We start from the raw sequence: 12,655 nt of genomic DNA, 5'->3' as shown, positions 1-12,655 counted from the left end.
GCCCACCTTTAGCCAAGCAATGGAAGGATTTTTTGGTCATCAAGGGATCTGCCTTGAAATGTATAAACAAGGGAATTCAAGGAGCTTGACTTGGCAACCTGTGCTCATTCATGTGGTCTAAGTGATGCAGTGAAAACAAGGAAAAGCCCTTTCCAAGCAAAAGACCTCTCAGTGAAAGTTGTGATGGTGGCCTAGGGCATTTTCAGCTGAGGTGGCTGTTCAGCAGGGACAGCATCCCACCAGAGCCTGGGGAGTGGCATGAAGGTGGCCAGCTCACAGAATGCACCTCTCCTATATACTGGAGGGAGTAGGATCACTGAGGATCCTAAGCTCTGGCCTAACTGCCATCCATGGTTTCTCCCCTTAATAGCCTGCCAGACAGAGAAAATTTTGTCTTAGGTCTATAGAACTCTTAACAAGAGGAGGCTAGGCTAAGAGGACTCTTAACAAGAGGAGGCAGAGGCTAAGTCCTCTGTCTTGAGAAGGCGCCTGAGGAATGTTGCTTTGAATCTACTAGAGTGTAAGTACCATGAAGGTGGACAGGACACTCATCTGAACTAAACTCTGTACTTACCCTGGCCCTTGGCCAAGTGTTTGCATAAGCCACGTGTTTAATCGATATTTATTGCCTTAAATGTAAGTTAAACATTTTGTAACTATGGCAAGGGAAAGCATTCAGCAGACGAGCCCATGTACTCCTTCTCACAGGCTTCCTTACCTGCAGCCTCTCCCACCAGATCTGCCGGATGATCTCGCGTCGTTCAGGGACAAGTTTATACTGGATAACTTCCTCCAGCTCAGAGAGCATATGGCAGGAAACCATTGCCTGAAGGAAGCAAACCACATTCCATTCTAATCACTGCATGAGGAATCCAGAACAGAGGATTAGCTTAAACCAGGCCTTCTGATGTCAGGTTATCTGCTGACCAGACCAGGCACAGGCATGTTTCCAAGGGCTGGTAAGCCCAAACAGCTCATTTTGTGGAAATATTGCAAATGGACCAAGAAAAGAAAGCTATCTTGAGGGTCTTACACTCACCCCATAGGCCCGGCTGTAGCTTTCTCCTGCCATGGCTGTGAGCTCGGCATCCAGCAGGTCCCTGGCTTTGTCGATGCACTAGAAGAAAGGGAGAAATAAACTCGCTGAAACTGGGCTCTGGATTCAGGGTGCCTGAGTCAGGGCTCCCCAATGAGGTGCAGAGACCTCCCCCCTCCCATTTCATTGCGGGGAAGTGGAAGATAAAAGGAGAGAATTGACCTAAGAGGGAAAGAAACCTCTTCTCAGGTCTGAATGCCTTGAAAGATGAGTCAGCTCTCCATCAAAGCAGGAAATGTAAGATGAATATCATGAGACAGGAGGAATCTGTCCCAGCTTGCGAGGGGGCAGTGAAACCGCTGTGGACATGGGAGAGTCCTTGATCAATGCTTCCAGGGCTGGTGATCTCACCAGGGTGGGTATTCCCTGCATAGCCAAAGGGCACACTCTCTTTAGGACTTTGTGGGAGCTCTTGGAGAGCCACCGCAGTCTTGTGAGGGCGAGCTTCTCCAGACAGAGACAGGCTGGTCCCTGGATGACAGACACAAATCGGACTTGTTCCCGGCTCGCTGGGACCAGCCAGTGTTTGCTCTCAGTGGAATAGCATTCAAGAATGAAGGGTCACCTTTGGGCCATGCTGCTATTGGAGTTGAACCTTAGGAGAGGCTATAAGATGATCAATGTCCTCTACTGTCTGGAGCAGCTATCTCTGGATTACAACTTAGCCATGTGATTTCCTGGTTGTGCATACTAATGAAATGAAAAGGGTTTAAACAAGAACCCAAATGGGCTGAAGTCCTGTTTCCTACAGGAGTCACCCCTTCACTTGGCTTTCAGAACTCCTCAGCACTGATGCCTGCATTCTTCTGTAGTGGACAACACGGGCCCCAGCCTCCTCCACGGATGTGGGCACCTCCCAGAGGGGGCCTCTCTGACTCTGTAATGGGCAACACAGTCTTAACTCCTTCTTCCTGTACACGGGAGTCCTGAGTACAGCTGTGGGACTGTGGCTACATCCTAGTCTGTGCCATCAATTTAAAAACCTCTCATCCATAGGTTTTCCTTTTTTAAATGTTTAAGGTTAATTACCAAACCCTCATCCCTTAAATGCTAGGATCATTTATCCATGCCCCTCATCCAAAGCACGTCTGGGGCCTGACAGGGCAGATTTGATTAGTCCATTATGTAATTCTGCAAGTCAGCACAGAATTTTCAAATAAAGTGTCAGCTTCCCTGGAAAGTAATCAACGTATGAAACAAGTGCATGGCCAAGAAAGGACCTGGGGATTGATATTTGCCGCAGTGTGAGACTATCCATTCATTCCCTGAATTCTACATACACAAACTAACAGGCTTTCTTTTCTCTCCAAGGGAAGTGAGGATAAAGAAGATTAAAAACAAGGAAGCAATAACGAATAGGGGCATGATGTAGTGTGCCTGGTCCCCCTCTCTCTCTCTCACAGAGCGGAGAGGCCCAAGAATAGAAAAAGCTGTGGGTGCTTCTGGGCCCATAGTGAGCAGCACCCATGAAGTTTAAAGGTTCAGTAGGCCCAGGAGAGCAATAGGCTTGCTGTCTCTCCTGGCATCTGAACTCACTGGGTCCCCACTGGCTTCAGTTGTGGGACTCAGAATACAGGTCATTGGAAAGGAAACCCTCAAAGGGAGCTTGAAGGAGAGACTGAGTCAAAAGGAATGGGAGGGATATGGATTGCTTTTGAGAACAGAAACTTCTCCTTCAGTCTCCTGGGCTTCTTACCTTGAAAGAGAGGGCTTTTTATTAGCAGACTCCACTCTAAGTTGGGTGGGAAGGGGAGATGATGAGGAAGGTGACTTTATCCACAGAAGCTCAGCTGACCTGTGTCGGAGGAGGTGGGTTTTTACCTGCTGAGCCAGTGAGAAGAGGTCCTGATGCAGGGCCAGCACAGCTCTGTAAAAAGCTCCATCGTGGGTGTCCCGGGGGATCATGCAGGTATACTCCTCCATGCTGTCCCACTGACCTGCACCAACAGCAGAAGAAGAAACTGAACAATGACCTCTCACCAGGCCCAGGCCTCACAAACAGGTGAACCTGTGTCTTGATAGGCCAAACGTCCAAACACGCCTTGACTCTAAGGACTGAGGAGGCAGATTGCTGACACTATCAACAATGGGATGGGAAAGCTCTTCTCCTCACCATCAAGGGGTGTGAGATGGCCCTGGGGAGCCATAGAAAACCCAGCTGCACCCAGATGTACTCGTTACATGGATAGGACACTGGCCTAGACAAAGATCCTCCCTCCCTTGGTGCTTGGGCTCTTCAACCCCCTGGGGGCTCTCAGAAGGCAATGGAAAGACAGGCCGGGCCACAGCACAGAGGGACCTTTGTCACGCGAGGCACTGGATGGCTGGGAAAAAGACTGTGGCCAGGAAGAGTTATTCACTTCCCTGAGGGGAATGAACAGACATCAAGCTCCAGTATTTCCAGAGCCATCTGCAGAAGAGATATCAGCTTCATTAGCTGCAAAGTGCAGGCCTGCCTATTTTTACAAGGCATTTTCCTGACTTTTACTCAGGAACATCAACTCATCCATTCTCCCTGCCCCTCAGGGAAAGCAGATAGTGAAAGATGACTCGTCATGAAGCAATTTGTTTTTGAAAAATGTTGAAAGGAACGGGACACTAAAGGAACGGGACAAGCTTTGTGACTGAAATGAGACTGAACAGAGGTGGAGGTGAAGCCATCTTTCTCTGGGTACCATTGGCAAAGCACTTTGCCTATGACCTACCATTCCCCCTTTCCCCTCCCCACCTCACTGGGCTTCTTTGGACTGGACATTGCTAATCGTCATCAGTCTGGGGTCTGGTGACACAAAGTTGCTAATGACAGTGAAGGCTTAAACTAAACCCAGTCCTCCTGATGTGTCCACTCTGTGTTGGTTGTGTTAGTTACTTGAAATGACCCAGCACATAGAGTTCTGACTCTTCTACAGAGCAGGCATTTGCCCAGGGTGCCATGGTGCCCACAAACAACCCCGCTGGTCCCAGACGGAATGATTTACCTAAACCCCAAGCAGCTGCAGCAGCCATTCGGGCCATTTTAGCTTGTATCTCATCGTTGACCAGGGTCCACTTTTCACAGCACTGCTGGTGGAGCTGTCCCCTTAAGGAAGAAAAAGTCTCAGTTTAGGCCAACAGAACCCACGGCTGGAGACCACCAGCCTGACTTTCTAACCACTTGGTTGTGGGTGAAGGCTCGCACAGGGGGTGGCCTGGGAATCCCCCAACAAGAGCAGGTTTGTGGGCCTACTTCACAAAGGAAGTAAATCATCTCTTCACTATTTGTTTCTGTGGCCTGATTCTTGAATTACATCATTTGTTTGGAGGGTGAGCTCACATTCTCCATGAAGCTTTCCTGACTCTTCCTTCCCCCACCAACATCACTTTGTACCTCTTCTGTATAGATACCAATATGTATACACAGAGACTCCCTTGATAGAATGTAAGCTCTTTGAGGGCAGGGACTGTTTGGCTTTTGTCTCTGTACGTCCGTAGCTGGCACACAGTAGATGCTTAATGTGTGCTTGTTGATAGTGCACTGTCTTTGATAGCTGGGCCCCTTCTGAAATGTAAAAAGCAACAGCCCAGCAGACAAAGAACACTGGGGTTTCTTCCCTCAGGGTGGGCCTGCAAGCCTGCATTGTAAGGATGCACACTTGGACACACAGAGTAGGCTCCAGGCCATGACTCTGATGGGCGGATTCTAGTGAGGTCCAGGTCAAAGCAATAACTCCCAAACTGAAATCTGTACTTAAGTATGGCGTAACCTAAGGAGAGCCTGCATTTAGAAGTCCATCAATGTTGCTTATTCCTCAGGCCTTTGAATACTCAGAATAAAACTGAAACAGCGCAGAAATGGTTAGATGCAAGGTCTTCACTCATCATCCACTGAGCCTGTGGTCAATTACTCAATTAATTAACATCGGATTATCCAAGATCAGACAGTGAAAGCACACTCAAGAGCGAGGACCATGTTATAGAGTCCCAGACTCTTGTACCTGGATAGGACCTCAGAAATCATTGAGGTTCTATGGAACAGTAAAAAGAATGCTGAATGGGAGTTCAACCCCAGCTGGCATTAACCACAGAGGTACTGGGTAAGTGGGCCTCAGTTTCCTCATCTGTGAAATGAGAGGGCTTGACTAGTTTCTGAGGTCCTTGGATGGGAGGACATGCAAGGCTCCTCCTGGCTCCAAAGAGGAAGCTGAGGTTTGGAGAGGTGAGGTCACCTGGTCACGCCTTCCCTGCGGCAGAGCCAGAACCGGGCCCTGGGGCTCACAGTGCCGGTTTAGTACCCTCTCATTACACCACACTGCCTCCCAACTACTCTTGGTTATCCTTTTGTAGTAAGTCTGTTAAAACCACCCATCTTGAATTTTCTGCCTCTGAACACAAATAAATGAAATCTGTTAAGAGTCTAGTTGGGATTCTGGTCAAGAAGTGACCTGGACAGGGGTTCTTAACCTGAGATCCATGAACCTCCAAAGGGCCTATGAGTAGATTTCAGGGAGTCTGTGAAATAGGATGGGGAAAAATTATGTCTATTTCAATATGATCGATTTCCTTGCCATGGTGTGTATTTCATCTTATGCATTTAGAAACACTATTCTGAGAAGGGGCCCACGGTCTTCACCAGACTTCTGGGTGGTCCAGTGGACACGATGCTAAATTTGGGAGTCAGGAAGACCTGAGGTCAAAGCCTGCCTCAGATACTTACTAGCTGTGACCTCCTCATCTGTAAAATGGGGATCAATAATAGCGCCACCTCTCAGGGTTGTTGTGAGGACCCCATCAAGTACTATTTGTAAAGCACTTTACCAACCTTAATGCGCATTCTAAATGTTAGCGATTGTTATTATTAATTACTAGACTCCACTGACACAAAAAAAGTGGAGAGCTCCGAATCTGGGAGATGTTCTCTTCACTCATCCCCTCTGGGAGCTCCTGAGACCAGAGGAGCAGCCTGTTACAAATGGCTGGCTGGCTGCACTGGACAGTGTGGGGAACAGCTGTGTCATCAGAAGGCGCTGGGCTCGGCCACAGCACTGGCTGCCGGTGTCAGGGGGCCTCGGGCTTCCCGCAGGGCAGAGTGACCAACAAATGATGCAGAGCCAAGGCAGCCAAACCAAGAGAACCATCCAATGTCGATGAGAAGATCCCTGAAAGGAAGCCCAACTCTGGGCACCAGAAAAATGGACAATGGTCCTGGAGAGAAGGAAGAAACACAGCTTTGCCTTCCACTGCGGATGACTAGGGCAGACTGTCAGATACGTTTTATTGAGTGTATCCTTACTTGGGGTTTTTGCAGATTGTGCAGGGGCTTTTTCTCCTAAGGAAGAGTTCAAATTGGAGCAGAAAATGACTATGATGTAGAGACAAAAGACTTCAATCAAATGTCTCTTTAAGAAACTGGACTTCTTCCATAGATAGACTAGTGAGGGGCCAACACTCTCGTGGCCATACCTGAAAAGCATCACTATCTAAAATCCATCGGCCAATAAGCATTTATTAAGCACCTACTATGTGCCAGACCCTCTGCCAAACACAGTCTTTGTACTTCTTTCAAAGATTGAAAACCAAACACCAGGCCTTGAAATTTAACTTTTCTCTACAGATCACAGCCTGTTTTAAGGCCTTTAAAAATGCTCTTGTGCTCAACAGTTGTGAGCACATTTATAAACATAAACACAGCTGATTGACAGATGAGTCTTTGGGGCATACTTAGTCAATAAACTCCTTACCCTTTGACCCAATAATACTACTACTAAGCATTTAGCACGAAGGTCAAAAATATAGGAAAAGGTTCCCATATATGTCAAAATATTTATAGCTGCACTTTTTGTGGTATCGAGAAACTGGTATACTTCATGGGTAACGGCTGAACAAACATAATGGAATTTTATTGTGCCATAAGAAATGACAGCAATGAAGCTTTCAGAGAACCTTGAGAAGATGTGTATGAACTGATGCAGAGTGAAGAAAGAACCAAGAAGACACTTTACAGGAAGTCTGAAGTCTTTAAGACCAAAGCCATGAACAATCTTCACTCCAAAAGCCCACTTCTGATCTGCAGAGCACAGGTATGGAATGAGGCATGGCTGTCACACACGGTCAATCAGTATCACTTTATCCTGTTAAACTGCACTTATGAGATAGGGGTCCGTGGGGTGGGGGTCGGGGGGATTCTGGTTTTGGGAAATGATAATGGGGTTATGTAAGAAGACCAAGTCAAATAAAGTTGAGATGTGGATTAAACTAATGAGTGGCTTTAAGAGAGGCAAATCTCAAACAAACTGTTCACATCCTCATGTAAGCTTACCATTCTCCCAAGGCCTCCAGGCAGCGCATCCGGCCCAGCATTAGCTCAGGGTCATCTTTGTTTGTGTCCATCTTTTTATCATAGGCAACCAGGGCATCTTCCCATTCGTGGAGTTTTTCATACCAGGTAGCCTGGATCTCCTGTCAGGTGGGGAAGACAGAGAGGAGTTTCAGCTGCCCCTTATGTGCTGGGGAATTTGTGGTACAGCTGGGACACTCTGTATACCACATATTCTTCTGAGGTGCTGGACTCTATGCCTGATTTGAAAAGCACATTGTGGATGCCATTTATTTTCCTGGTTTATTCAAGTCTGTGTTTGGACAAAGAGTTTCAACATACTTGGAGGCATCTGATTTGGTACAGGCCTGAAATGCTGGTGCCTCTGTATAATGTCAGAAACGATGCCAGGATATTCTGAGAGCAAACGCTGGCCTGTGTTTCTTCCCCCCCACACCTCCCTCCCTCCCTTGCTCGTGGGCTCAAGTCAGCAGAGCAGTAGGATATGGGGCCTGAGGCTGGTGAGGGGCAGAAGGGCAGTCCTATGCTTCCAGGGTCCTGTTGGTACCAGTGCTAGAGCCGGGTCAGGTAGCAGGAGTGGCAGCTACTTTCTGGGGGTTGTGGCTTAACCTCCCTACTCTAGGCAGCCAGGCTGTAGTTTGCACAATCACTGGCCATAAATGAGCACACATTTTTTGGAGCAGAAGCCTTACTCTTTTTAGCTCTTTAATCTCTGGGCTTCTCCTTAATGGATTATAACTTTGAGGAAATAAACGAAGTCTGCTTGGAAATCTTTGAAGATTTTTTTCCCTGTCTCTGGATGCTCCACCAATGTTCCCTCTTGCTGAGTCCTTGGCAGCTCTGCTAGTGGCAGGGACCAGAGGGTGAATTCCATGATGGCCCTGTGGGTCCTGGGCAGAGCTGGTGCCACGCTGAAACTCAGAGTCCTCCACGTGAGCAGCGCTGAGTCAAGTGGAGTCTTAAAGCAACAGAACCTGACTCGTAAATGGCAGTTCCAAAATTCAGTAAGAGACTGGCTTGCTTTTATGTGTTTTCCCTGCCTATTCCCCACTCTGTCCCCCTTCACATTCCCATCTGAAGTTTATCTTTTGGGCTCTGGCACCATCAGCTGAAGAGCTTCTGCCAAGAGATGGCAGATGCTGCCCAGAGATTTACTTTTAAACCATATGGTTCTGTATGGACAATGTAATCCTGGGGCTAGCTTGGGAAACAGAAGTACCGACAGTTGCTGAAATGCCTCAAAACGTTTTCAGCTTTTTGAACTCTTCAGAGCATTAAGTCCCTCGCTACCCCTAGGCTTGACCTGAAGAAGAGACAAGAAAAGGCACTTCTTTCTCTCCTTTGAAGAAGTGAGGGACTGTGGGTATGGAACAAGGCATATACCACTAGACTCAGCTGATGTGTGAGTCTATTCTGCTGAGCGCTACCCCCCCCCCCCGCCCCACACCTCTTTTCTTTCCTTTATATTACTTATCATAAGGGATGGGTTTTTGGGAAGGGGAGAGCATGGGAGTGACAGATTTTGAAATGAAGGTGGTATAAAAACAAAAGATAACAACAACTAAAAGACCAATTCAAATGCCTTCTTTCTTTAGGAATCCCTGGCTAGGAATCCTGACCTTCCAGGCCAAAGACTCTTCCTCTTGTCCCTTGCTTGTGTCTTTTTCCCTTGGGGAAGAGGGCAGGGCATTTGTGGTTTTCTTGTGAGGTCAAGACCCAAATGAAGGAAAGTGGAAGTTACCTCAAAAAAACTACCTTACTTTTTCAAATGCAGCTCTTAGTGTATACTAAGCGTAAACTAGGTCTGCACATATATTTACAAATCAACTGAAAACATTTCTGGGGCCACTGACCTGCCTCCATGACCCCCCGGGAGTGGGGTATTGCACCAAACTTTTCTTAGCACCTCTCCTCCTTCCACACAGGTCTTTTGGGCATTTGGGTCTATGTTGCTGTGGGGGGCTTGGAGGAGTGGCTGGAAAATGGGCACATTTTTCTTTTTTTTCTAAGGTTTAGCAATGGAGTTTGGTTCTCACTAGTGCACTTATAATAAATTATCGGGTATTCTAGTTCTGGGTCGGTGTCCTGGCCTTCTACTGGCCTGGGAGTTCCATGAGCACAGGGACAATGCCTTATCCAATCTCCATGTTTCCTCTACTCTCACCAGGCACTTTCAGAGAACTTGTGGGCCCTTTCACTTGTGGCAGAACTCTAGCTGAACCAGGCCCATCCAGGCCAGTCCACTCTCCCTGGATTAATCTGGCCGCCATCTTGCTTTACTGATGTTTGTTAGAACTGGGCATTTTGTTCATCAGGGCAAAACCACACGTGGCTGCCTACATTCCTGATAGCCTGGCTCCAAACAGCACAAAAGGGAAAAACTAGATAAGACTGACTGCAAGGAGACCACCTAAGCATTTAAATTACAGAGCACAATATTCAGAGGGCTGTTCAAATTTCTTTTCCAAGGTAGCTTTGTGCTCTGCCAACATCCTTGAATTCCTGGTACACTTCTGCATGCTGCTGAGTTCTGTAGGAGCACATGGACAGCAGGGGAGCTAAGATCCCTGATCAGGACAGGGGCTACAGGGAGAGGGAGGAGGGCAGGATTCTGAAACTGTAGAAGATTGCAAAAACACTAAGGCTTACATGGGGAACCAGACTGAGACCTAATGAGAAGGCACTTAGATCAGTTGTGCCGAGGGAGGGCAGGGTTGGCCAAGAAATGCAGTGAGAAGTACTACACATAAAAATTGAACCAGGGGCCTCTTTTTGGCAATGTTCCTTGAGGTAACAGCTACCTCTGGACCCTGGAGACTGAGCAAACTTTCACTTGAAATGGGCATTTGGGCCACCGTGGCTGATCTCTGGTGGACCGGTTTTCCGTAAGGACCTTCTTTCAACCAACACATCCCAGGCTAGCCTTGGATGATGCCAAAGGAAAGCACAACCTATTCTGGGAGAGAACTGAGCGTCTTCTGAGCCCTGTCTCTTCCTTCCACAAAAGGAGTGTCAGCTGCCCTTGGGAGCACATCAGCACCTGCAGACGTGCTTTCTGATTCTAGATGCACAAAGAAATGGGCTGAAGACATGATGGATTAGGGCTTGTCATCTTGGGAAACTTATCAGACATGTAGCGTTGGTCTCTGCTCTCTCCCAACTGCAGTCTCCTTGACTCCCAAAGAATTCAATACAAAGCCGAGGGGGCCCGTATGACAGGAGATATCACCAATCCAAAAGCTTAAGGATAATAATAACTACATTATTACATTAGAGTGTAAGCTCCTCGAGGGCAGGTATGATTTTCTTTTTCCATATTTATATTCCCAGCACTGAGCGCAGCACCTGCCATGCTTATAGAATCACAGACGGTGCTGGTGAGGGAAAGGCAGAGAGTGCATAAATAGTGGAAAAAACAAAACAAGAACATTTATAATCTGAGTTGTTCTTTTTTCTGGCGAGTTTGACAGATGCTGTTTTAAGGACATAGTGCTTCATTACTCCAATCAAATAATGTTAGAACTGGGCAGGACCTTAGAGGCCTCATTTTACAGATGAAGAAACTGAGGCCCAGAGAAGGAAATGACTTGTTCAAGGTCAGACTGCCAGCGGGTAGGACTTGAACCCAAGGTCTCTAATTCCCGGTACTGCTAAATGGCCTAATGGATAGCATGCTAGACTTGGAGTTCTAATCTTGTTTAAAGCACTTACAAGTAGTGTGCTCTTGCCCCAGGTTCCTCTCCATAAAATGGGGATAACAGGGCCTATCTCACACAGTTGTGAGGATACAAAGATAAAGTGTTTTACAAACCCACTGTTATTTTAATTATTTTACAAGCCCAGTGTATCCTGGTTCTCTCTTCTAAGAGGGGAAGAGAGAGATGCCCAGTGAGGGCACGTGACTGCTACCTGAGATAAGCTCACAAGTGCCCAGGGAAGGACTCACCAGCTCTCCAAAGTGCTTCATGGCATACTCTAGCACACCGGCGGCCGCCTCTGGCTGTTGCAGTTTATTGTTGATGCTAGGAGAACAAAGACAAGGTGGTTAGCCTCACAGGGCTGGGGCACAGGGAGACATCAGAGCGCCACAGAACCCCGCTTGTCCTCTGGGCACTAATTCTGGTAGAAGTGGGGAGAGAACGTCAATGATTTTCTCCTGCCTGAGTGATGCAATCCAGGAGGCCCTTGGTAGCAGACTTATAACCGGACCCTCCCTAGAGCCTCCTTCCTTGAACCAAGCCCATGAGCCTGGCCTCCAGGATGCCTGCCACAGGTCAGAGACCAACTAGGACTTCTTTCCCAATGATAAAGCTAGTCTGCATAAGCGCCCTCCTCTGTGGCTGCACAGACCCAAAGGATGCTGATAATCAACTCATCAATTGCTTTCAGTAATTAGGGCAGCTAAAAATAAAATGAAAGCAGCCAAGTGTGTAAGTGACCCGAGAGTGTGCACAGGACAGTGACACAGAGCCGCCTGGAGGCTTTCTCCTCCCTGTGGCCAGGGGGGTCTGAGGATGCTCTCCTAGCAGGGCCTCCTGGAGATTCTGGTCACTGTCTTTCTCAAATGCAGACTCCCCCTCTTTATTAGTGGCACCCCAATGCCTTCTCTTCTGGATCAGGCTGGGGGGCCAGGGGCTGTTCTGCTTTTTGTGCTCTGTCACCAAGGCCTGGCACACGGTAGGCACTGATTATTTGTTCAATTATAGAGTTATAGAGTTCATATCTGCAGTTGGGTTCAATGGCACCGTACAAGGACGTGGATTTGGCACCGGAAGCCTTGGTTTGGAGTCTTGCCTCCGCCACTCAATGCTTGAGTGATGCTGGGCAAGGATGAAAGGCCTCAGTTTTCTCTCCTGTAAAGTAAGGGAGCTGGACCAGAGGCTCTGTGAGGTGCTCTCAAGTTCTAGGACTTGGTTCTCCTGGGAGTTCCCTGCCTTTTCTCCTAGTACCTTTCACGTGCATAGAGTCAGGTTGCCTCCCTGGCTTCTAGAACTGGCCCACCGGAGCTAGAAGAATGTGGCCGACTGAGTGTCTCCAATGAAGGGATGGGCAGGGCCTTGGGGGATGGACATGGCAGAGGAAAGGGCTGTGTGGATCAGTAAGCTTTGGTTACTAGCGCCCGTACTGGACAGCGAGAAGCTCTTAAGCCCACGCACAGGCCAGAAGCCGGCGCTCCAGAGGTAAGGGGGGGGATGAAGACTCAGACAGTCTTAGAACAAGCGTTTTCTAGGTGGGGAAGGATGGGG

General features: G+C 48.0%; 1 protein-coding gene across 1 annotated transcript in view; it reads right to left on the bottom strand.

The window, feature by feature from the left end:
- The window catches only part of MTOR (mechanistic target of rapamycin kinase), a 111,148-nt gene that overhangs the window by 36,465 nt on the left and 62,028 nt on the right, over positions 1 to 12,655 (bottom strand). Inside the window, exons 29-34 of the mRNA XM_036743117.1 lie at positions 11,356 to 11,431; positions 7,392 to 7,531; positions 4,075 to 4,175; positions 2,918 to 3,033; positions 1,040 to 1,117; positions 719 to 826 (exon numbers count right to left, since the gene is read on the bottom strand). Coding sequence (XP_036599012.1) covers positions 719 to 826; positions 1,040 to 1,117; positions 2,918 to 3,033; positions 4,075 to 4,175; positions 7,392 to 7,531; positions 11,356 to 11,431 — 619 coding nt within the window. The remainder of the gene's footprint in view (positions 1 to 718; positions 827 to 1,039; positions 1,118 to 2,917; positions 3,034 to 4,074; positions 4,176 to 7,391; positions 7,532 to 11,355; positions 11,432 to 12,655) is intronic.

The sequence above is a fragment of the Trichosurus vulpecula genome, chromosome 2 (assembly GCF_011100635.1).
Source record: "Trichosurus vulpecula isolate mTriVul1 chromosome 2, mTriVul1.pri, whole genome shotgun sequence".
Taxonomy (NCBI): Eukaryota; Metazoa; Chordata; class Mammalia; order Diprotodontia; family Phalangeridae; genus Trichosurus; species Trichosurus vulpecula.
This window is presented reverse-complemented; position numbering and strand designations above follow the sequence as displayed.